The 25,183-nt window shown below is 48.9% G+C and overlaps 1 protein-coding gene across 1 annotated transcript; it reads right to left on the bottom strand.

The window, feature by feature from the left end:
* Positions 1-1,344: 1,344 nt before the first annotated feature.
* Positions 1,345-23,819, bottom strand: COL6A2 (collagen type VI alpha 2 chain; the record flags this gene model as incomplete). Its single annotated transcript, XM_079539338.1, has 27 exons — positions 1,345-1,952; positions 10,670-10,708; positions 11,030-11,482; positions 11,740-11,892; positions 12,289-12,334; positions 12,608-12,643; positions 12,912-12,974; positions 13,292-13,354; positions 13,700-13,735; positions 14,168-14,218; positions 14,652-14,714; positions 15,101-15,163; positions 15,437-15,499; positions 15,905-15,967; positions 16,673-16,762; positions 17,324-17,386; positions 17,645-17,707; positions 18,055-18,108; positions 18,911-18,955; positions 19,048-19,074; positions 19,333-19,359; positions 19,898-19,942; positions 20,053-20,106; positions 20,560-20,625; positions 21,335-21,355; positions 21,950-22,548; positions 23,705-23,819. 27 exons carry the CDS (start codon positions 23,817-23,819, stop codon positions 1,345-1,347), a joined length of 3,069 nt encoding a protein of 1,022 aa, XP_079395464.1.
* Between the last annotated feature and the right edge of the window lie 1,364 nt (positions 23,820-25,183).

The raw sequence follows: 25,183 nt of genomic DNA, 5'->3' as shown, positions 1-25,183 counted from the left end.
CTGCCTTTGTCACACTGAGAGACTCGTCCAGATGGGCACTGAGAACATGGTGATGGGGCAATGAGCAGGTCTGTAAGACAACTGGAGGCACAGGACAGTGAGTTGATGTCTCATCTCCCATGAGATTCCTGTGGTCCTGTGGGAATTTGCAGTGCCCTGTGATCCTCTGCTGCAGGGACCCTTGGCCCTGTGCTCCCACATTTGTGAGGAGAATCAGAAAACAAACTTACCTTCATTTATTAACTTAATGCAAGGAGAACTACCTGCTCATTAAAAATAAAAATTAAAAATAAAAAAAAAAGAGGGGAAAGAAAAGAAAGAAGGTAGAAGGAAAAGAGAGAAGACGAACTATGGAATAAAGAGACTTTTTTGGAATAGGGTGAAAAGAGTTTATTTGTTTATTTTTGCAGACAGCACAATTCAAGTTCAAATCTGGGTACTGCTCAACAGATTGGTGAAAAGAAGGCACCACGGTTACCTTGAGCACTTTGGGGTGACACCAGGGCAGCTCCACGTGCTGCTCAGTATTTTGTGAGGTGCTGGGAGGTACGCTGCCCTTCTCAGCCATGATTTAAGGTGCTGTAATAAATGAACAGGTTCTGGTGAAGGTTGGACAGAAAGAAGCAAAGGAGATAGAGCCCGCAGGAAAATGCAGGTCTTTCAGTTGGCCTGTGAAATGTAGGATTGATAGAGGACCAAAAGGAACACCTGCAGACAGCTGCTGAAGGCAGCAAAAATTCTAACCATGCTGCTGCTCCCACAAAAAGGAGCAAGCGATGAAGGCTGATGCAAAAAGAAAGTAAGTGCCGACCATTTCAATCAGCACATGCTTTGTCATAAACTTGCTCAGTGCTCTCAGGGGCAGAAGTCCCAAGAGAACAAAAAGGATGATATAATTGGGAAAAGAGCTTGCTAAAGAACGGGCAATGTCAAAACAGTAAAGCTCCTCAAAGGATACTGAGAATTTTTGACGCAGGAAGCGATCATCTGTCCTGCAAAACTGGAGAGGTTTCTTGCTTCTCTGATAAGCCCTCCTAGGATAACAGCAGGTACACAAGGCATAACTTGGTGTGTGTAAAGCTTTACAGACGTACTTCATATGGCTCTGTATCCTGTTTAGATCTTGGATTTAATTAGCACCATAAATGTAAGATATGTGACTTCATCACAAAACTCGAAAGAGGTCTGGATTTCGGTTAGAGAGGAGGACCCAGAAGGTAGCTGTGTATGAAATGTTCTGGGCCAGCTCAGAGTTGCTAGCAACCATACAGAGAGAAGAAAATAGAATAGGTAATATTTGAGGGATGTATGCTGGTGACAGGAGGACATGTGCACTCCACTCAACTAACATATCCACCTAATGAACCTGTCAAAGAAGCTTGGCTGGGAGAGGCTTTCATAGTCCTTCTCCCGGAAGATGGCGGCCCGATCTCCAAGGCCAAGCTTTAACAGGACATCCATGTCTACGTCACTCCCAAGAGCCACTACTGTGGGCATGACGTCTTGCTTCTTCATGGAATTGATGGCCTCCTCAAGGTTCTTGCTTCCCGTGATGCCATCAGTGATGAAGACGAAGGAGAGTTCAGCATTGCGCCGAGCAACTCGCTGACCGTTTCCTGGGCTGAGCACAATGTTGTTGATGGCATGTATGATGGCCGATCCAATGTTGGAGGATGAGTCCAGGTACTTGATCTGAGCCAGGGCGTTGGAGATTTCGGTCAGGTTGTAGGTGAGCGGGAAGACCACATCCTGCTCTCTCTCACTGCCGTACTGCAGCAGCGCAATCCGCGCATTCATGTTGTCGTCGTTTCTCCTGGCCAGCGTAAGCTGTTGGGCAACCTGCTCCACAAAGTGGTGTGCCCTGTGGAAATTCTGCTCCCCAATTCTTTCAGAGCCATCGAGCAAGAAGACAATGTCAACGGGACGCTGTGTGCACTGGGCTACTGCAAGCTCTGCAGGAGAAACAAAAAAACAAAGTTGGGAGCATAAGAAAGCCTACTGGAGAAAGCTGGGTTGTGCCTTGTGCAGCTTGGGCTGGAGTCACCTCTGCGTACCCTTCTACAGAGAAAAACAAGCCCCATCATGTTTCCAAAGCCTGTCTCTGTGGCTGATAACCTTTGCTTCTTATTCCCTCAGCTCCTGGGCATGAGGTCTTAACAAATTGTAATTCTGGGGGCTAAGACAAGCAACCAAGCATTAAATAGCTCTGTGCATTTGTGTATTTCAGCTGTAGAGTTACACCCACCTTCAAAGAGCAGTGCTATCATCTAAAAGGGAGATTAATAGCACACAGTGCTTTAATACCTCTCAGTAATTTCTTGTGGAGTGGCCTACTTTCAGGGTTCCTCTCTGCACAAATCTTTGCAGGGTGAAAGCTGATTTCATAACCCGCACCCAAATTTGTTTAATCAGCTGTCACTAATTCCTGAGGAGATTATAAAGGTCAAGGAGTATGCTCAGAAAACAAGAATCTCTTCCTGTTGGTTCACCTGTCATAAAGCAGCTTTTAAAATACATAACAAAGACCAGAATGAAACACGTTGGAACATTATCCTTCAGTCACTCAGAACAACACAAAGCAGGCAGTGAGCAAACTCAGGAAAAAAGGCAGAAGAAAACGGCAGTATTTCGAGTCTGGTGTTAGTTATGAACAATTCTCTTGTCCCTTTGCAGTGCTTATGTGTAATGCATTTCATGTCTGTCTGCATTCCCCAATGAACAGTTCCATATCTTCTTAGGTGGTCTTTCTTCCATTCTAGAGATTGAGTTTCCTTCTCTATGAAAGACCTGGTCAGGAATACGATTACAACGCCGACACTGACACATACATGACATACACCATGGGGTATTCCTCCATGGTGGCAGTAGGGCAACAGCTCTATTGTGCCCCGTAGAGCAGTTCCGTGTTGCTCACTCTGAATCCTGGAAGGGTGAAGTATTGGAGCACATGCCATGTAGTGCTGCATGACTGGCAAGGACAAGGTTATTCTGGAGCAGCTCCAACCTGAGCACCCACTTCTGGCATTGAGGGACAGCTTTTATGATAGTACTATCACATTCCATTTCCATACAGTGAACAAATCCAACTTAACAAAGTGCTTCCTCAGTGCTGAGCGCTGTGATACCTGGGGCTGCATTCAGCATGGCAGAGTGCTGAAACAAGGCATTTTGTAGCTCTGTGTGTGAGCTGAACAACAAGAGAATCAGACTACAGAGCAGACAACATAAATTCAGCAATGTGGGATAGTGCTCCCTGATGATGCATGAGGTTGAGTTCACAGACTATTGACACCACTTTTATCCATGATAAAACACCCGGTGCAGGAACTTCTAGCACATGTGGTTTATCCGATCTTGCTGGGCATTGCAAAAGTTTGCAGTTGCTTTTGTTTCATATTCCCCAACCGTGCAGACCTGTGTTTCTTCTTAGCCCCTCCACACTGTAAAACGTATGTATATGGTGGCATGCCTTGAAGGGTGCTTGCTGTGCGCTGACTTACTGTGAACAGCAGACCTCTGCAGTGTCAATTCTGTCTTAAGGAGAAAGCAGTCTCTAAGTGACGTTATTTTTCCATACGAGTTTTTTGAATTTCATATCTCCAAATTCAACTGCAATACTTTTCTCTTTTAAAGCAATAAAGTTATGCACTCACCTGTTTGAGACATGATGTCTATAGGTACATTGATGCTGCAGTTCCCAGTTTACAAGTGCTGCTGCTACAAGGACATTTTGCCTTGGCAGTGCCTGCATGCTCCCCTGCTCATGAAAAGGAAAGGTGGAAAGGCATACTCCCTTCAACCACCTGAAGTCTGGGTAGGGTCTACAAAAGCATGGAAGCTAGTGGGTGGAAGAGAGACCTGCATATTGTGCCAGAGAAGTGCTACCAGCCCATCTTCCCCATTGCTTGTCTATGTTTTGACTACAAGCATGTGCTACCCAATCCCACCCTAAATGTACCTACAGAAAATGCTAGGAACTCCTAGTTAAGCAGACATCAGCATCTCTCCATAAAGCTTCAGCAACAGCATAAAATAATAGAATCACAGAACGGCTTGAATTGAGAAAGGACCTTAAAGACCTCCAACCCTCTCCCATTCTTCCTCCACTCCTCGCCCCATCCTCCCCCCACAAGAAGACCAGGTTGCTAAAAGATGCATAATGCATGGCTGGCTCTCCAGGCAGTTCTCTACCTGTGTCTACTGCAGGAGTGCTCCTTAGAGAAACTCCTCATAGTGGCCAGTGCAGTGGCTGCACAACCTTGGGTTTGTCCTGTTCAGAATCATGCTTCAGTTATACTTTGCTCCCACTTCTGAGGGGCATGGACCCAAGTTCCCTTTCCTGCAGCAAGAAGCAAAATTCTTGTCCTTAACTGCAGGTGGCTGAAGTGGTTAAGCACCACCACAGATTAAGCCAACTAAAATCTTCACATCATGCTTTTAACTGGAGCACTAATCCTGCTGGTGCTGCTTAGAGCAAAGCCTGCAACTCACTGTACTGCATTCTGACTGCCAGACAACAGCTGAGGCTAACAAAAGCAGCTCAAAAAGCAGAACTGCAGAAATAACATCCACTTTCCTGCCATCAGTAATGACATGTGTGTGCAGAGCAGCCCCACTCATTCACACAATGCTCCTCCAAATTCAGTCAGGTCAGTTGCACCCAGCAGGCTAAGTCACATGCTGATCATAGGGTAAAAATACCTAATCCCCACAAATACCACATTGTCTGTCACTGGACAAATTCTAACTTAGACTGATAAGCCCAGGACTTTGAAATAAAACTGTGAAATGTTCAAAGTGGGCAAGCTCTTTCTTCCAGTTGTTTCTGAGCTTGGCTACGGTATGGCAACTGGCTCCCCTTCACATACCTTACACACCAGTTCATTGTAGCCCAACCACATTTTTGAAGACTGTAAATCTCAATTCTGCTCATGACATTTGCTCAGTATAGTTTATTGCAATAACACCACGTCAGATAGAGAGGCTGCAAAATCCACTTGCTGGCAGTAAACACTTTTGCGTAGGGAGCAATAGATACTCTAGAGACACAAAAGGCAGACACCTGTCTGACTTTTTCTGGAAATCAGTGGTGGTAGAGTGCATGGAAGTATCCCTCCTCATCTAAACAAACCTATCCACAGCACAAATAGTGGCTCTATAGTCTCCCTGAACCAAACTAGCACTGGGTATGGATTCCATTGACTGTACTGCATCAAGTTTAAATACTTGCTTTTAAATAGCTTATGTGACATATCACAGAGGTTTCTGCAATTGTGGATTTTTGCTTTGGACTTTCTGGTCCTATATAACCTCTGTCTCCTAGATATGAATAAGCACACATTGTGAATTAAGACGAAAGAAATGCAAGTGCACAATCAAATGTGCACACAGTATATACACCTTCTGACAGAAGAACTCAAGTTTTCCTGCTCACGACGGAAAGCTGGGAGTTGCCCTCTCATATTCCTTACTCTTCCCCTCAGTACCCTATGATGCCTAGCAAACACTTGTACAGAAACACCACAGTGAGAGGACGTGCACCTTGCTTGGCCAGTCTTGCCACAAAAATGCTTTCTGGGACCCAAAGAGAGCCCTCACAGTAACACACAGCAAAACAGCACAGAAGATGCTTCAGAAGTAAAGACAAACATGGGAAAAGAGCATTGCTGGGCTGTCTGCAAACAAGGAACTTGCTCTTGCCTGCAGCCACACGTGCTGCACTCTGTGCAGGAGCCCTCGCTCACGTGTGGCTGAGGACTGAGATGCACTACGCTGCCAGAGCAGGGCAGGAGCACGAAGAGAAAGAGCAGCAGCATGGCTGGCTCAGAAACCAAGGCAGTGCCACCGTCCTGCCAGCACTTGGCACTGCCCCTGCAGAAAAGCAGCAGGCAAAGCAACAGCACTTCTGGGGAAAGCTGCCATGCTCACCAGCCAGCCAAGCTGGAGAGGCCTGCCTCTTGTGTCACATCCCTGGCTGAGCCCTGCCAAGCCATGTCACTGCCTTTTTTTCTCCTAAATAAAAGCTTCTGCCAATGTACCTGCCCTCCTTGCCAAACAGGCACTTGATGAAAGAAAATTACAGCTCCGAACAATTCTCCATCTCTACTCAATCCCTGCCTCCATGCACTTCGTGTTGCCTAGAATGTTTGCCATCAGCAAAGCCCTAGCACGGTTTCTGGGTCCCCCACAATCTCGCTGTGCACCATTTTGAAGGTGTCAATGAACAGGTCCATCCATTCTTGCCGCTCATTTCCAGTGGCAAACTTGGCTTTTTCGGCAGTAAAGGCCAAAGTGGCCACCAGCTGGGTGTACATTCTGGGGTCCTGGGTTTCCCGCGTGGAGTTTAGGAACTGGGCGATCGAATGTATGGTGCTGGGAATATTTATGTTGACTCCCTCTTCCATGGGGCGGAAAATAAGTGGGTTTACATTTCCAGGGTTCCTGTCATCTGCAAGTGAGCGTCAAAAGAATATTTTCAGGGCTTTCTAGCAATGGCTGTTCTCTGAATGCTACCTGGCTTTTCTATGCATGCTGCAGAAGGGAACAAAACTAACGAAGGACAGAGAAGTAAAGACCAAAGTCAGATTTTAACTCTCAGTATCTATGCCTCAACAGTCATACTGGAATACATGTCCCAGGGTGGGATGTGGATCCCCCTCTGAAACTGAACTGCTGCTGTACCTCTCACAGGAAGGCTGAAGCCAAAGATCGACCATGAGGAAGGGAAGGATGTCAGTGCACTGCAGAACAGCCCTTACAGGGAGCTAGCACAGAGCATTGCTTTGGTGATGAGGAAAGGACCCCAGAGAGGGGATGGATGGAGTACAGACCCTTGTGCAACTACGATTCCATGGGCTGGAGAGGAACTAAGCATTTGATTAGAGGGCTGAAGCACTTCTCTCATGAAGAAAGGTTGAGGGAACTGGGCTTGTTTAGCTTGGAGAAGGCTCTGCAGAGACCTCATTGTGGCCTTCCAGTACTTGAAAGGAACCAATAAACAGGAGGGGGAACTGCTGTTACGAGGGTGGATGGTGATAGGACAAGGGAGAATGGTTTTAAACTGAGACAGGGGAGGTTTAGGTTGGATATTAGGAGGAAGTTTTTCACACAGAGGTGGTGAGGCACTGGAACAGGTTGCCCAAGGAGGCTGTGGATGCCCCATCCCTGCAGGCATTCAAGGCCAGGCTGGATGTGGCTCTGGGCAGCCTGGTCTGCTGGTTGGCGACCTGCACACAGCAGGGGGTTGAAACTAGGTGAGCACTGTGCTCCTTTTCAACCCAGGCCATTCCATGATTCTATGATTTGCATACACAGATATTCTGCCTGAGGCATCTGACCTGGGGAGTGTGGAGTTACTAAATCCTGAAGAGCAGAGGCATACGTAAGCAAAGACAATCAAGTGCATATTGCTGAGAAACAAATTCAGTATGCTTACGATCCAGTTACTGCATCTTACAATGCCTGAACTGTATTTGACAATAGTGGCAAGGCAACTGACTTTCTGTCAAAGTATGATCAAGGAACCATGAGAATCATACTGACATAATGTAACACACTGACTAAGAGACCAAAGAAAATGACGTGAAAACTTAACTGCCCAGTTCCTTCACAGAATCACAGAATGGCCCAGGTTGGAAGGGACCTCAAGGATCATGAATCTCCAACCCGCTGCCACATGCAGGGCCACCAACCTCCACATTTAATACCAGCCCATGCTGCCCAGGGCCCCATCCAACCTGGCCTTGAACACCTCCAGGGATGGACGGGGCATCCACAGCCTCTCTGGGTAGCTGTTCCAGCACCTCACCACTCTCTGTAAAGAGGTTCCCCCTGACATCCAACCTAAATCTTCTCTCCTTCAACTTAAAACCACTTCCTCTTGTCCTGCTGTTATCTACCGTTTCAAAGAGTGGACTCCCCTCCTGTTTATAGGCTCCCTCCTTCCTTACTAGTTCAGCATATCCACAATGGAGAAAATGTTCATTACAATGAGGGCCATAAAATCCAACTTCTTGCTGCATATGGGATTCACTGAGATCAGCCACCAAGTAGTTCTGAACTCTGTTACATGCAAACTTGTACACATGATGCCGAGGGACAGAAAGACATCGAAGGGACGGCAAACTTGCTCAGTGCTTAGTCCACCATGCTTTGGGTGGGTGTACCATCCTGTATGTACAGTGCTCCTGCATGGTGCCCACACTCTTCAGGACCCTGAGAACCTCAGTTTCCACCTGATCTTGTTGCCATGATATTTGAGTAAAATCCCAAAGCTCAAAGCAAAGCCTTTTGCACAGGTTAGAAAGAGCCTCACAGAGCATCATGCACTTTCTATTAAAGCAAATGGTCAGTTCAGATTTGCTCAGCATCTGACCCTACCTGAGCCAAATCAAGGAACACCACAGCATCCTGTAAACACCAAAGTAATTGAGGGAAGATTAAAGGGAGACAAGCATACGCCTTGAAAAGAGGAAAATTTGGATTTCTGTAGTCAGGGAGGCAGCATGCCTTCCTCTGCAGATGAGAACTCAAAGTGGTGACATGCTTGGCTCCACAAGGCAGTAAGGAGGAAGTTGGGTGCAGGTCATAGCTGTCCATCTCCATATCCTACTGATAAAACACAGGCTGGAGCTAGGGTACATGGCATGAGCTCTCTTAAGGTCGTAGGACTGCAATTCTGACAGCTAAGGGCCATAACCAGGACTGAGCATAGCTCTGTCCCTGATCTGAATCTATCTAACATGTCTGCAGCTGGACACGTGCATTGGGTATGCGTGAAACTCACTCACATATCCTTCAAAGGGCACCATCTCCATCCCCAAAGTTGCATATGAATTTGCACCAACTTCTGAAGCTCTCAGGAAAAAAAACAGGAAGCTGAACAACGAGCAGAGAATCGCCAGGCTTTGTCGTACTCCCTTCCTCACCACTCACCCAACACCTCTCCTTACCATTGTGCAAATGAAGTCATTGCAAATCCTTCTAGATGATGGCAGCAATGCACTATGGCCCACCCAATGCAGCAGTTGGTGCTTTGACCAAAGGCTCTCAAGTCCCTAAGTGTGACTTAAAACTTGGCCTACCAGGCCTACCACAAATCCTCACACACCACGGTGACTTCCCTGTGCTGAGGAGGATGCATTGGCACTTTCATGGGAGGTCCACACCTAAACATCCACCATGGGACATCATTCCACCTCCCTTATCCTCTGGGGAACAGGTGTAGATTCTGCACATGGTCTGAGGCCAAGTCATAGGCCCATCATAGGCCCACCTATGGCATGGTGTGAAGCATTACCCAAGAGGGAATGCCTTCTCGACTCTCAGATGCCTTCTTGAGCTCTACCAACAGCCATTTCTGATCTGGTCCCCATTGTGTATCGTGTACCAGCAAACTGTTCTCACCTTGCATCAGGAACAGAGACTCCCAAGTGCACTATAGGGAAAGGATAGCCAAATTTGCCTTGCTTTGGAGAGCTCTGATGGTCAGAGCCCTGGAAAACGTGAATGCTCAACCTCTCGGGTCAGTTTCTCTCCTACAGTATTCCTTAGAAATGGAGCGGCTACAAAGACCAAAACCTCTGAAGACACCTGAGCAGTCTCTAGAGTGGCATGGAGAAGTTTCTTCCTTGTGCATGGATCCACAGGACATAGCTCCTCAGAAATCACTGCAGAGTTTGTGTTGATAGCTCAGCATCAGTTTGGCATTGCTTTCCCTGCATTATGAGGTGCAAATACTGAGAATGTTAGTGTAGCAGTCAGAGCTTTTAGTCAGGAACAATTCCAGCTTTTCTGTCTTCAGATTGCTGATCATTCTGGGACCTCCTCCCCTTTGTGTTGTATGGAAACATAGGCACTTCTTTGAAAATTAACGTTGAGATTCTGTATAATACTGAGTTGAAGCAGGGGCTTTCATGGCAAGAGTAGAGGTAAAAATTGCAAGAACTGGCAAAATTTTGTCCCCGGTAAGCTTTGTGTATATCAGCAAATAGTGCATCTATGGTATTTAAACAGATGCAGAGACAGACAGACAGTTTCTCTAGGAGTCCATCTGTCCTTTAACAAGCAAAATTTGATCAAGTAGAATCATCTTCAGCAAGCAGCAGCCATCTCTACACCAGAGTATCCTTACCAATTTTTTCCTTTGATTCAGTACCCTGAGTTAATTGTTAATTAAAACACAGCCAGTGTTAAAGAAGCCAAAGCTTTCAGACCACTACAGTGTTGTTTTACAGACTCTATACCCGCTGCTCTGCCTTCATCACTCACAAGGAGCATCTTGCCCAGTGCTACTAGTTATACTTTGGATGGCAAGAGTTGTAGCAAGGGGGTTTTGGCAAGGTATGCAACAGAGATACAGAGGAAGTGAGAAATTCATTGTTAAATTTGGAGATCAAAACCTGGGAACACCCAGGAATTTGGGCAGGAATCAGAACTGAGCAATGCTTGTGTGCAAATACGATGTGCTAGTACCTACCTGTGAAGAGAACACAGAGGGACAGGAAAGAGCAGGGGATGAAAACATGGAACTTTCCTGATGTACAATAACACTATTTCCCAAACTCCTAGCCATGCAAAGGAAGCAACAGGTTTGCACATCCCCTCCCACTCACGAGCTCCTGGACCTACAACCGTGTGCACATGGCACAAAGCTACTTGTAACGTTTACCTGTCTGACAGGGCAGCTCAGGGCAGACGATCTGTGGATCTGAAAGGAAAGGAAAAAAAGGAAAACTGAATGACATGCTACCACCTCCCTTCAGTTCTTGCATTCAGAGATGCAGATCCAGGTTTCTCACAAAGGGAAATGACAGCAGCCCCCGAAGTCTGGCCCTTATCTGTGAAAGTTTATCCAGGGCTACATTAAGTTCAGCCCACCCATCATGAATGACCCACCTTGAGAGCTACTGGCCAACCTGCAGGGACACAGCCTCTCTGCAATCTTTGCAACACGCTGTATACGCTCTCCATCCACAAATTCCACTGCTAGAAAACTCCAGTTCCCATAAGTGCAAAGAAAGATACAGACCTGGGCAGAGCATGTCCTCCATCTTGTCAATGAATTCCTCCGCCACAAGGTCTGAGAAGAGCCTCATCTTCTGGACTCGCTGGGGTTCGTTGCAGGCAATGGAGACCAGGGTCTCGCTCTGTTCTGGCTGATCAAATATGTCCCCGATGCCAATGGTGTTGACGAGCACATCTCTGCCACAAAGAGCCCCTAGGTTCTTGTCATCATCCCGAGGGTCGTAGCGTCCATCTGTGATCACTACAGCAAACACCTGGGCCTTCTCTCGACGGCTTTCTTTGATGAGCTTATTGTAAGCAAACTGAAGAGCAGAAGGCGTCCAGGTGCCTCCAGCAATCCACTCCAGGCGCTTCACTGCTTCCTTGAAGCTCGACAGTGAATTGATGCGCTCATCATCAAGTTTGATGGCTTCAAAGGTCCCCTCGTGACTGTACTGAACCACCCCAACACGGGCACCTGCCAACGGAGCATCAGCGTCACTTGGCTTTGAATGAAAGGTGCAGAAAGTCAGCATACTTTCATGTTAGAAAAGAACTGCCCAACTGGCCTACAAAGCTGGGAAGGGAAGAGCAGGAACTGCTGTGAAAATGCTGAACAGACAAATGCAAACCACGGCAGCTACATACAAATATGAAAGCTGGAAAGATCCAAGACCCCCTTCTTTTACCCATCCCCACTAATGCCACCAGCTCCACCCCGTACACACTCCAGACCTGTCTCTGATTTGGGGTCCTTGGCGATGGAGCCCAGCCGGCTGACCACGTTCACAACAAAATTTTTCTCCAGAGTGAAGTTGGTGTAACCAATACTTTCTGAGCTGTCTATGACAAACATGATATCCAGGGCACCGCAGCGCTTCTCACAGTCTGGAGAGAGGGGCAGAAGGAAGAAATCACAAAGGTGATTTACAATTACAAGAGCCACAGGGTAAGAAGAGACCATCTGTAGGAAGAGGGAGACATTCAATACAACATCAAGCATCCACAGGGCTTGTGGTGCTGTCTACAGCTGAACAGCACTGGAATGATACATATGTCTTTCTGTCAGCATTTTTAATCTTGCTAGCCTATCCTCTGGGCCATGAAACTGTATACTGGCAGTGGCGGAGCTGAATTTTGTAACATAAGTGTGGCTGCCCCTACCATGACGTTGGTGACACAAAGGCAGAGGCTTCTTGCCATCCCTTTTCACTGTCCATTGAGCTGACATCCCCCTGCCCGATGCTGGCCCTTAGCTCTGAAGAAAGGCAACAGTTCACTCACCACAGCATCCGCACGTCTCTCGCACGTAGGTCATCACATCGCAGTCCTGCCAGCAAAAACGTGCAGGGTGAGTCCCTGCCCCCTCTAAGGGAAAGGTTCTCCTTCACCTTTCTCCCCAGCCACCCACTCCCCTTCCTTTGGCTCCCTTGGGAAGTCACAGGCCACTCCTGCCCTGCTCATGGCAGGATGCCTTCAGTCCTGCCCTGTGTCTCCCGTGCCAAGCAATGGCAGGAATGGTGCACCCTGCCTCAATCTCATGCTGCACGTGGCAAAACCAAGGTTGCCCCTGCGTGGAAGAGCACAGAGAAGTCCTACTTACAGTCAGGCCCGGATCTCCTGGTGGGCCAGGGGTCCCCTGTAAGAAGAGCATAGGGATTTCAGGCACAGGTTTTGGGAGCTAGACACCAGCCCCATCAAAAATTTAGATTAGTACAGAGGTCTGTCAGGGAAGGAAAGCCTCTCCTGGGACAGTGGACATGTCTGAGGGCTGGCATCCCTTTCAGCTGCGGGGAGACCTGCTGGCACTCTGAGCTTCAGAGCAGCACGGGAGCTGCTCTAAGGAGGGTGGATAAAAGAGGAGGGAGCTGCAGCATCTGCTCAGACGCAACAGGACGGTACTCTACCTCTGGGCCTGCTTCACCAGTTGGGCCTCGGGATCCAGGTTCACCTCTTGGGCCAGGATCACCCTGGAAGGGATACAAAGAAGGACTGAGCGTTTTCCTGTCACAGCTGATGGTGCAGCTGCTGCTGTTAGGAGCTCCTCCTGACCCACTCATCAGGCACAGCCCTGCCAAGCATGCTCACCAGCCTGCTGCTGCTGTGCTGGGAGATAGGGGCCATTTCTGGGGTGTGGCTGCATTGGTCAGGTAAGGGAGATCTAAATGCATATGCCAGCAGCACACAGTACTGACAACAGCACACAGCTCCTCATCCTGTGTCTCAACACCACACATCTACGGTATGCACGAGCAGGCACGTGCTGGTAACACAAAAATCTGCTTACCGGTTCTCCCTTCTCTCCTTTTGTTCCTTGTGTTCCTTTTGGTCCAAGCTCACCCCTTCCTCCCTGTTTGAGGAAGAGAAAAACAGATTCACCAAAGAGCACATGTGGATGCTCTCAGACAAAGGAACAACAGCTGTGAGCACATCAGGAACTCAGGCCTGCTTGACCCAGAGGATCACCCTTTAAGCCAGCGGCTCATGCAAAGCAAATAATTGGTGTTTACACAGGCACTGACTGAAGAACAAGGAAATTTTGCAAAACATATTTCAAAAAGAGACAAGCCTGCACGACACACCCAGGCCCTGCAGCTGCAGGGAAGGTCCTGCAAGAGGACTGGATCCTCAGCCACTTGCCCTGCTTGGCATTTCTGCCAGTCCAAAAACAGATGAAGGACACAAGTGTACTCACCTTGGGCCCTGGCTGCCCCTTCTCACCCTTGTCACCCTGTGAGGAAAGAGGAATGGGTGAGACAGCATTGGAAGGGCTTCACACTTCTCTTTGAGGTCTGCGATGAGGGGCACAAAGCTAAACAGCAGGAGTGATGGCTGGGGTGGTGGGCATGGCCACATCCCAGTCATTGCAGAGAGGCTGGGGTCCCCAGCACCTCTAACACACAGATGAGGACTTTAGGGACACATTCAAATGCTGTGGAGCAAATGGAGGACTTCACAACCCCTGGGGCCAGGAGCAGAGATGAGGACAGCATGCTGGCACTACTGCTGAAATGCCACTTCCTCATTCCTTTCTGCTTCACTTTCTTGTGGCCCTCACCATTTTTCTTTCTCCCCCCTTCTTCTCCCAGGCTGTTAACCTCCACTGACACAGATTTCCTCTGCTGTTGTTGGACTGTGCACACCTTCACAGGAGCATACATACCTGCGGTCCTCTGGGTCCAGGGTAGCTGAAGCCAGGCCTGCCTCTGTCACCCTTTGGTGAAGTAAACAAGCAAATAAATAATTGTAAAGAATAAATAAATAATTGTCAGAACTCAAACTCGAACTTTTGTGACCTAGCGATGCCAGTGAGATCAAAGCTATTTTCACTCCCTGTCTGAGGAGAAACGTTCCAGTGAGCCATCGCTTCTGCACTGGATCCTCAAGCACTGGGAGCAGTTGTTCCCAGCAATGACATGGGGTCCTGGGGACAGCACATGTCTGGGGTAACCCTGAATCTAAGCAGGATGAGAGATACAATCAGAGCTGCCATGACCAGAGCAAGAACTAAGTCTCTGTCCATAGCGAGGCTCAGGTTCAAGCCATCCTGCTTCCAAGACAGGTCAGTGAGCCGGGCACATGGACTTTAAAGGTATCTACACAACAACACCATCTTTCAAATGCTGAATTGCACTCAGGAACTTTACCTTTGGACCCGGCGGTCCAGCATCACCTCTTGGGCCCAAGTCCCCAGGGTCCCCACGTGATCCCTGCAAGACAAAGTTGGGGGGATTGGGTCAGGGCATTTCCAGCAGCTTCCTGGCCATACTGCGGTCCATGCTGGGGAAAAGGGCTGCTGAGATGATGCTGTGAGATCACCTCCCTCCCCCAGGAGTTGCTGTGGCAGTGACTGATGCAGCACCTGCGTTCTTGCAGGGCCAGAAGGATGAGCTGGCACTGCTACCACAGTAGGCGTGGGGTTAACCACGGACTCCGACTAAGCTGGATGCCTGTGGGGCAGCTTTTTGAGCCTTCTTGGGAACAGGTCATGCAGGCTGCTCTTAGTAGGACAGTGCAGGCAGCTGGTGTCAGCAGGACTAGCTGTCACTGCAGAGGGAGGTGGCCACGGTCACACAGACGTCCCATGATGACTTACTATGTTGCCTGGCTCTCCCACAGCACCCGTAGGGCCTCGTGGTCCTGGCAGTCCTTGGTCTCCCTGCAAAACAAAGAGGCAAGAATATACAGAAGCAGATACATACAGACCCTCTGTGCCACATCCTCAGGGCTCCACCACGCTCTGGCACCTCTGGAGACAGGGGTGTCCTGGTGTCCCATCTGCACCTCTTTACACAGATAAGATGAAGCAGGATGAGACCTTTGCTCATCCTGCACGAATATTCTCTTGCCAGATATGTGTATGAGGGTTAAAGTCCATTAAGCTGATATCTCCCTCCCTTCCAGCTATCACAAAACCCTTTTCTGGGCTTACCCTTGCTCCTTTGTTTCCAACCTCTCCCGGCAGGCCACGGGGACCTTCTGGACCAGGATCTCCCTGTGGGGAAGATAAAGATATTCCTTGTCAGGCACATCTCCAGCTCTACGTGCATGGCAGTGAGGAGGACAGCACTGTTGTCAAATCTGGTGCTTCTTGGTTTGAGAAGTAGTGTCAGGGCGGAATGCCCTCTGAACATGTTATTTTGCCTCAAGCTGTGCTGCCCTTCATCTTCACTCAGCTTTGGATCAACTTCTGGAGGCTGTAGGTGCTGGTTTTGGAGGTGATTGTCACAGCTTCTTAAAGCCAGGCAGGCAGCAGGCACAGTGGTAGCAGAGCCCTCTGGCACCTGCAGTTCCCAGCCCTGGCCTTGGGTATTTCATGGTAGGGCAGCAGAGCATCACAAATGCCAATCCTGTGCATCTTGGGCTCGTTTGCAATGGTCTGGGCAGATGTTTTACTCACTCTTTCTCCCTTGGTGCCTGGACCGCCTTTGCTGCCTTTTGTTCCTGGATCTCCACGTCGACCCTTGGCAGACACAGAAAGTGGTCACATCAACAGGATGCCAACAGGGATGCCACCCAAAAAGTGACACCTGGCTGCCCTTCCTTCCCCCTCCACACTCCCTTAAGGAGCCTGTGTCCATGATGGCCCTGCTTGGGGCATGTCCTGCCTTTGTATTTTGGGAAGCCAGAGCCAGGCTGCTGATTCAGGAGGTGCTCACCATAGTGACCACCAACACACATGGTTCATTCCTTCAGGGTTAAATGCTTTGCTTTACTTCCGGCACATCTGGCTCTTCTTCCTGCTCTGGGTGTTGCACAGGGACTCAAACTGGTCTACAGCATCTGGTTCTGCCCTCACAGCGCCAGCTGAGCTGAGCTGTTATGTTGCTTAAGCTCCCTGCCAGATAGAGATCATTTGCTGCCTCAACCTTGGTGCCAGCTTCCAGGACAAACTCAGAGGGACACAGGCTAAGGTGAACTCCAGAAAGGCACTCAGCATTCCTACTGGGATTTATCATGAATGGCAGACAAGGAGAGCAGCTCTGCATGTCTTAGGGAATGCAGAAGGTAGGGCAGGCAAGCTATTTGAGGGTGATTCTCAACCTTGCTCACAGATCAAGGAAGTAGGTTTCTTTTTTCCTTTCCTGATGACCTGTCCATCACTCATCCATGAACCTGGAAGAGGTTCCTGTGGCATGTTTACTGCCCAGAGTAGACACACACTTACAGGCTCTCCTTTGGGTCCAGGAGGTCCTGTTTCACCTTTGCTTCCTTTGCTTCCACCAGGTCCTTGAGCTCCAGGGTTGCCAGGAATTCCCTGGGAAAGAAAATGAAATCAGACTTGTCAGAAGAGAGGTCAAGGTGCGTATCTCTTGTCCTGTGCCAAGCAGCCTATCCTTGTGCAAATGCCAGCATGAACATGCACCTTACGTTTCCACACATTCTCCATGCCTACCAGTTAAATCTATGAGCACAGGTGCCAGCTGCACAGAGACCAACTGAGAGAAAGGGATCTCAGCTCTTCCTTCCAGCATCCTCCCAGCCCTGTCAAAATCTAAGGGCTGCTGCAACCTCCAACACTCTATCTGAAGTGACTGGCTATTGGGTTAACCTGTTGCCAACCTCTTTATCTAAATAACAAGCTCCTGCTGAATGAAATGGATAAGGCTTTCCCAAATGCTACTGGGACATAAGCTGGAATTCGCTTACAGGAATAAAACCAGGCTAACACCAGCAGTGCCACAAACTCTGAGGATGTTACAAAGCTATGTCAGGGAAAACCATAGTCCTTCTACCCAAAACAGATAGGAAGAGGAACAAAGGCGCAGAGCTAGAAGGGTAAATCTTTCCAACTCAGCTTTGCCTGGCATGAACATACCGGGCTCCCTTTTTCTCCTGGAGGTCCAGGGGGTCCACTGCGACCAGGCCGGCCAGGATCTCCCTGAAACAGAGAGCAATGGTCATTGGTTACATCATTAGAACGTTGCTGCACACCACTGATGTGCACCATGTGGAGCCCAAGGAGCCGGGCCAACAAGGGCCTTCCCTCAGCTCCAGCGTTTGTGTTAGGGTCCAACAGCCAGGCAGACAGAACCCATCGGCTCCGTGAGCAGTGAAGGATTTAAGAGGCAATACAGGCAACAGTGTGCAGCCATCCCTACTGCTGGCCTCTGTCCACTCCCATCTGGAATACTCTTACCTTCATGCCTTCATCTCCTCTTTCACCTTGGTCTCCTGCATCTCCTGGGTAGCCATCAGGGCCCTAGAGAGAGAAGAGACAAAGAGCAATATCAACAATGTGCATTTTACCACCAGAATAAATCAAATCACTCAAAGACACTCTCTAGAGACTGAAAATTTGTTTTTGCCAACTACTAGCGCTGATGAAGGGAGCAGGTGCTCCTCTGTATGTGGGGAAGTATCCCATATTTCCAGCCTGGAGAAAAGAGGCATAAGAACCACAGACCTGAGGATTACAGATCCGGAGTCAGATTATGAAGAAGGTAGGAAAAGAAAGCAGTGACCTCTGTTACCATATATTTTGGGATGTGCAACTGAAGCTAGGACCACATACCTAATATGTTGAATTCTTTCATACAGCATTCCTACCTTGTCACCACGATCCCCCTTGCAGCCTGGTGGTCCAATTCTCCCCAGCTTGCCCTGGAGAAAGATCATTCAAATGAAAAAGACAGCAACACTCCACGTGTATGAAGGAAATATACATTCTTTTCCTGACGGCAGTTCCTGTTTTTTAACATCATCAACTGGTCATACCTGTGATCAGTCAGAGAACAAGCAGCAAGAGTATTCTTTAAGCAGAAGTGTTGCTATCTGTGGTGAGCAGACACAGAGAATAATGAAGCACTTTGTGGGGTATGAGGGAAAGTGCAGAACAAAACCAGTTTGTGCTGGCCACTGTGCAAAGCCAGCCAAAATTGTATAAAAGTAGGCTATTCTGCTCTGGTACATTTGTATGGTATGCAAAATGGGAAGGTCGTGTTCATCTGCACTCACCTGAGAGGGGACAGAGGATTTCAGGGACTTTGTTAGGAGATACCTGAATGTGGCTTTAGGGCTTACATGTTAAGAGAAAGCATCAGCTAAGAGATGAAACTGCAGGCTCTGCAAGGACGTGCCTTGAAAACTACATTTCAGCAGACGTTTCTGTGTACGTGTCCTGCAGGGGGCCCTAGCACTCGAGATGAAATATCCACACCAGGTGAACATCACTCATCCTGCAGCAGGAGAGCAGCCCGGGTTATGCATCAAGCTCCTGCAGAGTGTAGCTCAAATACTTCTGCAGGCTATGGAGAATAATGTGCAAATAAGCTCTTAAAACTTCAGCCGGATTGAGATGAAAGGAACACAGAAACACATGAGGGATATGAGAGAAATAAAACAACCTGCAGGGGCACAGAGAAATAAACCAGCCCAGTGATGGTGCAGCTCCCCATGCCGTTACCTTCTGTCCATCAGTGCCATTCCTGCCTGCCAAACCAGCTGCGCCCTGGGATCAAGGAGGGAAAAGAGCCATCAGTGATCTGATGATATGCTCAAGGATTTGTAACAACGTGCCAGTTAGAAAAGATCTTCTCTTACCCTCCGTCCATCGGATCCAATCTCGCCCTAGGGAAAAATGAGGACAGGAGTCAGCCAGTACCCCTGTGCCACGCTCACTCACCATGCCAGAGACTTTCTTCCCCTCCCTCCTTCAATGCAGCATTTTCTGCAGAAGGCTCTGTGACCTCCTTGTCTCTCCCTGCTCCACAGAAGTGGAGCCAGGACCCCTTTCCCCAGAGAACTCCTCCTCTTATCCTCCAGACCCTGTGCTGGTGCACAGAGCCGTGCTTTCCCAGACATACCATGCAGGCTTTTCTTTCTCACCTTTTCTCCTTTCAGCCCTGGAACACCCTGGAGGAAGACAAAAAGAAAAGAAAGACGATCTTGTGTTAGTGCCTGGGATGAGCAGTGGGAAGGCAGCAGCTGACTGGCAGGATGGGCATCCCAGCTGGGAAATGGGCAAAGGGGGAGGGAGGAGTACTGCAAGGATCCCAATGTTGTTGAGGCCCTTTAAGGAGGAAGGCCAGTAACAATTCTTAAAGCCACATCCTGCATCAAAGCAGCAGATCTACACAACTCTTCCATGCTGGCCAGCTGCCTTTGGAGTAGGAAGATGTGCCAAGCATGGTGGCATTCAAATGCACAACTTGGGGATGGATTTGTGGGTTTTCCCAGGGCAGGAGAATGCCAAGGAGTGAAAAGAAGTAACACTGAACAGTGGAAAATCACCCTGAACCACCCTGTGTTTTACCAAAAGTCATAGAAGCATAGAATATCCCAAGTTGGAAGGGACCTGTAAGGACAATTGAGTCCATCTCCTGGCTTCATGCAGCAAGACACAGAAATCCATGGCAGTAAAGAGCACAGCCACTGACTACGTGACTCTTACCTTAGGACCGGGGTATCCAATTGGACCTTCAATACCTGGATCACCCTTAAGGAAAGAAGACACAGAGTGTCACCTTAAGCAGGGCACAGATGAAGCCCCCAGCTGGCATCAGGCAGCGCTGCTTACTGTGTCATGGGGATGGTTTTACAACTCACCTGCCGTCCCTTCAGTCCAGGGGAGCCTGGTTCACCCATGTTTCCCTTCGCACCCTAAAGGAAAAACACATCATTGGTGATGACTGGAAGGCATTGACAATTTCTGGTAGCATCAGGCTTCTACAAAGCTTGGAGCAGCTTTTCTGGGGATGGCAGCACACAGCCTGGCAGCACAGAGTTTGGGATTCTGTTGGGTTGTGGGTAGAGTGAGGGCTGCACACGTGAGGGCTGTTGGGAGTGGGAGAGGTGGAAATAATTTTTGCTGCGCTCTTGTTGGCCTTGTACAGCTTCTCAGTTACTGAAGGCCCTTGATTGTGATCAGCATAGTCGATGCTTGGATATCTCTTTGCACCCACTGGTCCATCAGCCTTGTATGGTCATCAGGAGAAAGGGAGGGACCTGGAAGGATCATCAAATCCAGCTCCTGGCTCCACGCAGGAATACCCAAAAATGAGACCACCTCATTCTCTTGGCATTATTCTCTTCCCACACATCAGAATAACTTACCTTTTGCCCTCGGTACCCCTTGGGACCAGCTGGACCTGCAATCTCCAGGCAGCTCATCTTGTAGCACTGAAACACACCAAATTCAACACCAGATGTAGTTGCTGGGCTGCCTCGTGCTCTAAGCCACCCAGCACCCAGAGCTCAGCCATGCGCCACGGCTCTCTCCACACCTCTCCCCATAACTGCAGCAGTAAAAGTGATTCTGGTTCCATCTGGCTCAAAGCTGAGGCAGCAAAAAGCACATTGAAAGCTCCTGCATACAAATCTGAAGTTGCCACAAGTGCATTCATCACGGTTTTGGCTCTGGGCCTGAGCTCAAAGAACAGGACTGCTAAGTGTCAGCCACAGTGTTATGGATCTGCTCTTCTGGGGGTCATCAGAGAAGGGTGTGCCATTGGGAGAACCACTCTGCATACTCCCCTATGTAGGACAAGCCCTGTTACATGGCTGGGCAGGAATTCTAGCTTGCAGAACGCTGGTAAAACATGCCACCAAATCCAGCATGGTACAATGAGCATCTTAATAGACTTGAACTCATTGCCATGAGGAGAATCAGAAATGAGGGGGAGGCAGAAAGGGAACCATCTCATATGCCATTTCAACTGCTGGGTAAAGGAGTGGGTTCCCATCCTGCATACTGATCCCAGGGTGGGCAGAAATCCACTCCACGCAGCTTAGAGCAAAACTCTTCTGCTCCTTTGGAGTACAATCTGTTCCTCTTCAATACACAAAGCAACTTCAACTTGGAAATGAGATGCAGGTGCTGCTCACTCACCTCAGCATAGGCTTCATGTTTCTGCAAGGGAGAAAACAGAATGAACAAAATCAGTTAAGACAGTCAGCTCTGAGAGGAGAACAGCACCCACCTTTAGCAGTATGTGTGACAGAAAGGGAAAAGAAGCAGCTAAGGTCCCATGGCTCTAATCACAGAATGGCTTGGGTTGGAAAAGACCCTAAGGACCATCAAGGTCCAACCCCCACATCCTCAGCAGAATCCTCAGTTAATGGTGGTCCCTCACAAATGGGGCCCTAGAAATCACTCTACTCAGAAGGGAGGGAGCTCAGGAGTCTCACAGATCCTAGTGCTGCCATCTCTTCCACGTGCCTCCAGGTGGGGCACAGGTCTGCCTGAGCAGCAGCCAGGACTCGCACAGATCCTGCCTAGAGGAGCAAGGGCGTAACCCAAGGGACACCTAGCCAAAGAAATCAGATATACTGAAGACCACGTTTAGCCCATAAGTGCAGAAAGGACTCGGAAAAGGTAGAAGAGCTCTCTCAAGCCAGACCACGGTGCCATCCCACCCTTCCACGCGCTCCTTCTCCTGTCACCACTCCCCAGTGTCTCCCCTCGTCCTGTTCTGCACCCTGGGCAGCACAGCTCAGCCCTCACCATCGCTTTGATTATCCTCTCGATAGTGTTCTCATCAATGTGCAGGGCGTCTTTCGGCGTGATGGTGTAGTTGCTGCGGTACAGGTCGTGCGGTGGGCTGGCGATCTCCCGCAGGCCCTGCTCGTAGACGTCCTCACTGGGGGCCACGGCAAAGAGCTTGATCCCCATGTCGCGTGCCCTCTCAGCCTGCATCTTCATCCCCCCACAGGGGCTGCCGGTGACGTGGCCGTCGGTGATGACCACTGCAAACTTCACATCCCGGGCCGTCTGGCTCTGGAACTGCTGTGTCATGTTGGAGATAGCACAGTCCGTGAAGGTGCCTCGGCCAAGGTAGTTAATGGCACGGAGCTTGGTGAGGTACGTGTCCTTGCTTCTCGTTAAAGGGCTGTAAATTTCCACCACATCTGAGTAATGAAGTCCTCCAAACATCCAAGTGATGGAGACTTGGTTCTGGTACACCTCATTCTCCAATTTTTCAATGAACCGAGGGATAAACTGCTTTATTTGATCCACGAGGCTCTGGATAGGCACAGTCTGCAGAGCAATGCTCTCCGAGGTGTCAATGACAAAGTACACACTGATGGGGCAATCCGTCTTTTCTGTATGGAGACAATTTTCAGAATGTGTCACAGCACTTTCTGCGATGCTGCACCCTCATCACTATGCCCTAGAAACCTGGATCAAGTAGATTAGAGCACACAGAATTGTGGAGAGAGCAAACCACAGCACAGGACATGAGGTTTGGTGTCCTGCAAGGTTGTTGCACCTCTAATTAACCAGGAGCTATTTCCACCAAGATTGGAGGAAACGAGGGCAGGGATGACTGAGTGCCAGTTTTGAGCAAGGAGATGGCTTTTGCTCTCCTGCACTACATACATGCCCCGCCTGCCAGGCTGCTGGTTGCTCTCTCTGATTTAAAAACATTTTGAACAGAGTTATACCCAATTACAGTGTCAGAAAAAGCACAACTGCCTTCTATCCCAAACTGTATCTCTGTCCTGATCAGAAGAGTCCTCACTGTCCAAGACTTTAAAATCACAGAATCACACAATGGCTTAGGTTAGAAGAGACCTCAAGGGTCATGAAGCTCCAACCCCCCTGCCACAGCAGGGCCACCAATCTCCACATTTCATAGCAGCCCAGGCTGTTCAGGGCCCCATCCAACCTGGCCTTGAACACCTGCAGGGATGGACGGGGCATCACAGCCTCTTCTGGCAGCTGTTCCAGCACCTCACCACTCACAGTAAAAAACTTTCCCCTGGTATCCAACCTAAATCTTCCCTCCTTCAACTTAAAACCCTAAACTCTAATCATTTCTGAACTAATCTTGAAAGTATTGCCTTATTTTTCTTTTTATAAAAGTCAGTCTGAACACCTACATCCCCTCTTCCGCACTGCCACTGAGAAGTGCCGAAATTTTAAAATTCACAATGAGCTGTTTTCTGACATCAGACGTGCAGCTGAGTTCTGGAGACATCTTTGTATTTAGCAGTGCACCAGCCAGGAGAAGCCATCGCTGGCAGAGCTCAGACCTTCCACTTTTCTGCACTGCACTGCAAACTCAGAAATGAGAGTTTAAGTGGAGAATGCTGTTTCCTACAGAAAGACAGATGACTGTGGCAAGGTGCTGCAAAGAAGCAGGAGAGGTATCATGTGCCAAAGTCAGTTCCTTGTAAGCAGGTTCTAGGGCTGAGCAACTCCATTGCTTTAAGTAAGACTGTTGCCTACAAAGGAGACAGACACCCAAATTAATACCTGTACAGGAGGTAACAGGTTCATCATCAAACTGAGCGTGGAGTGGAACTAGTGCCACACAAAGAAGGGTGGATAGAAAGGCTTGGTGGAACATCTCAGCAGTTCTTCTGGACATTGAGATGCCTGTGGGAAAACAGAAGTTCCATGTTATACACAACGTTTGAGCTGTTAGCTCTGACAGGAAGATACAAAGCCAGACAGTGCTTCATGTTAGTTCTGCCTATGAGACCCAGTCTGAGAAGTTCTTGGGAATACATGTAAGTGTTCAGAGGAACTGAGGACTGGAAATTATATTCACAGACAAAACCCCAGCAACAATTTTCAAGAGTGAAGAGCCAATGCTCACCTTTATGTCTAGAGGATGCTCACACTAGGTGTCATGTCAGCTTCACAGCACAGAACCACGTACTGCCATAGCTACTTTTCTGATTGAGGGTCAACTCAAGACAAAAAGGGTTACGAATGATCTCTGTTAAGAAGAGAAGGCCTCAGCCCTTCTGAGATCTTCTTTAAACGTTTGGGGTTTTTTTTAGAAATGCCAGAGGTTGAATGGCCCCTGAGAGTGCCTTCATCCTTCCTTAGAGAGGTCACATCAGTGCAGGGGAAGGGCAAGCTAGCAGTGCAGCTACACTTCTGCCTCAGTTGCATGAAAATGGCATTATCTGAAGAGCACAGACAACTCAGCTCCCCCTGCACCTCCCTACCTCCCTCCTCATGGCTGCTCAGCAGTTATTTCCTGTTTGGACACATCCCAATCTAGTTCACACTGAAAGACGCATCACGCTACAGGATTCTGGAGACTCATTTATGCTGAGAAGACCAGTTACCATCAGTGCTGCCTTATCCTTACAGCACTGACTGCCTTCCACCTTGCTAAGGTTCATGCGCATGCTAACAAGCCTGCGAGAACAAATGCTCAGCTGGGTTTTACATAAGGGACATACTGCCATGTCAGCTGTCCTCTGCTGCCATCTGTCACACGGCAACAAAATGGAACGGCGCGTTGGTGGGAAGGTTCAGTCTGTACTGCCACACCACCATCTGCCTCTGACACAGCGGGCCAATATAATAAAGGGGGGCATTACTTTCAGAGTAACCCTCACACTTACTGCAGTGCTGAGGGAGTATTATGGTTATACAAGACTTCCTATCTCCTGCCTTACAACAAGTTTCCCATCCTGTTCATCCTCCACCAAGCAGAGCTGCAGGAGAACTTGATCTCATAGCAGCTTGGAGCCCTCAGGCAGCACCATTTCAGAGCTCAGCAAGCTGGAGACACCATCTTTTGGAGATGCTGAGCATACGGAGGCTTTGGCCAAGTGTCTGACTCATGGATTGCAGCATCCTGGGTTTAATCACCTCCCTCCCTCCTGCCATGTGTGTACGAGTGAGAAGGACTCTGTGCAGAGCAGGGCCCTTGCCTCTATCCAGGCAGTTTTAAGTACCAGGCACACTTCACTGCTTTGTCACCCCACTGCA

The sequence above is a fragment of the Tetrao urogallus genome (assembly GCF_951394365.1).
Source record: "Tetrao urogallus genome assembly, chromosome: 8".
NCBI lineage: Eukaryota > Metazoa > Chordata > Aves > Galliformes > Phasianidae > Tetrao > Tetrao urogallus.
This window is presented reverse-complemented; position numbering and strand designations above follow the sequence as displayed.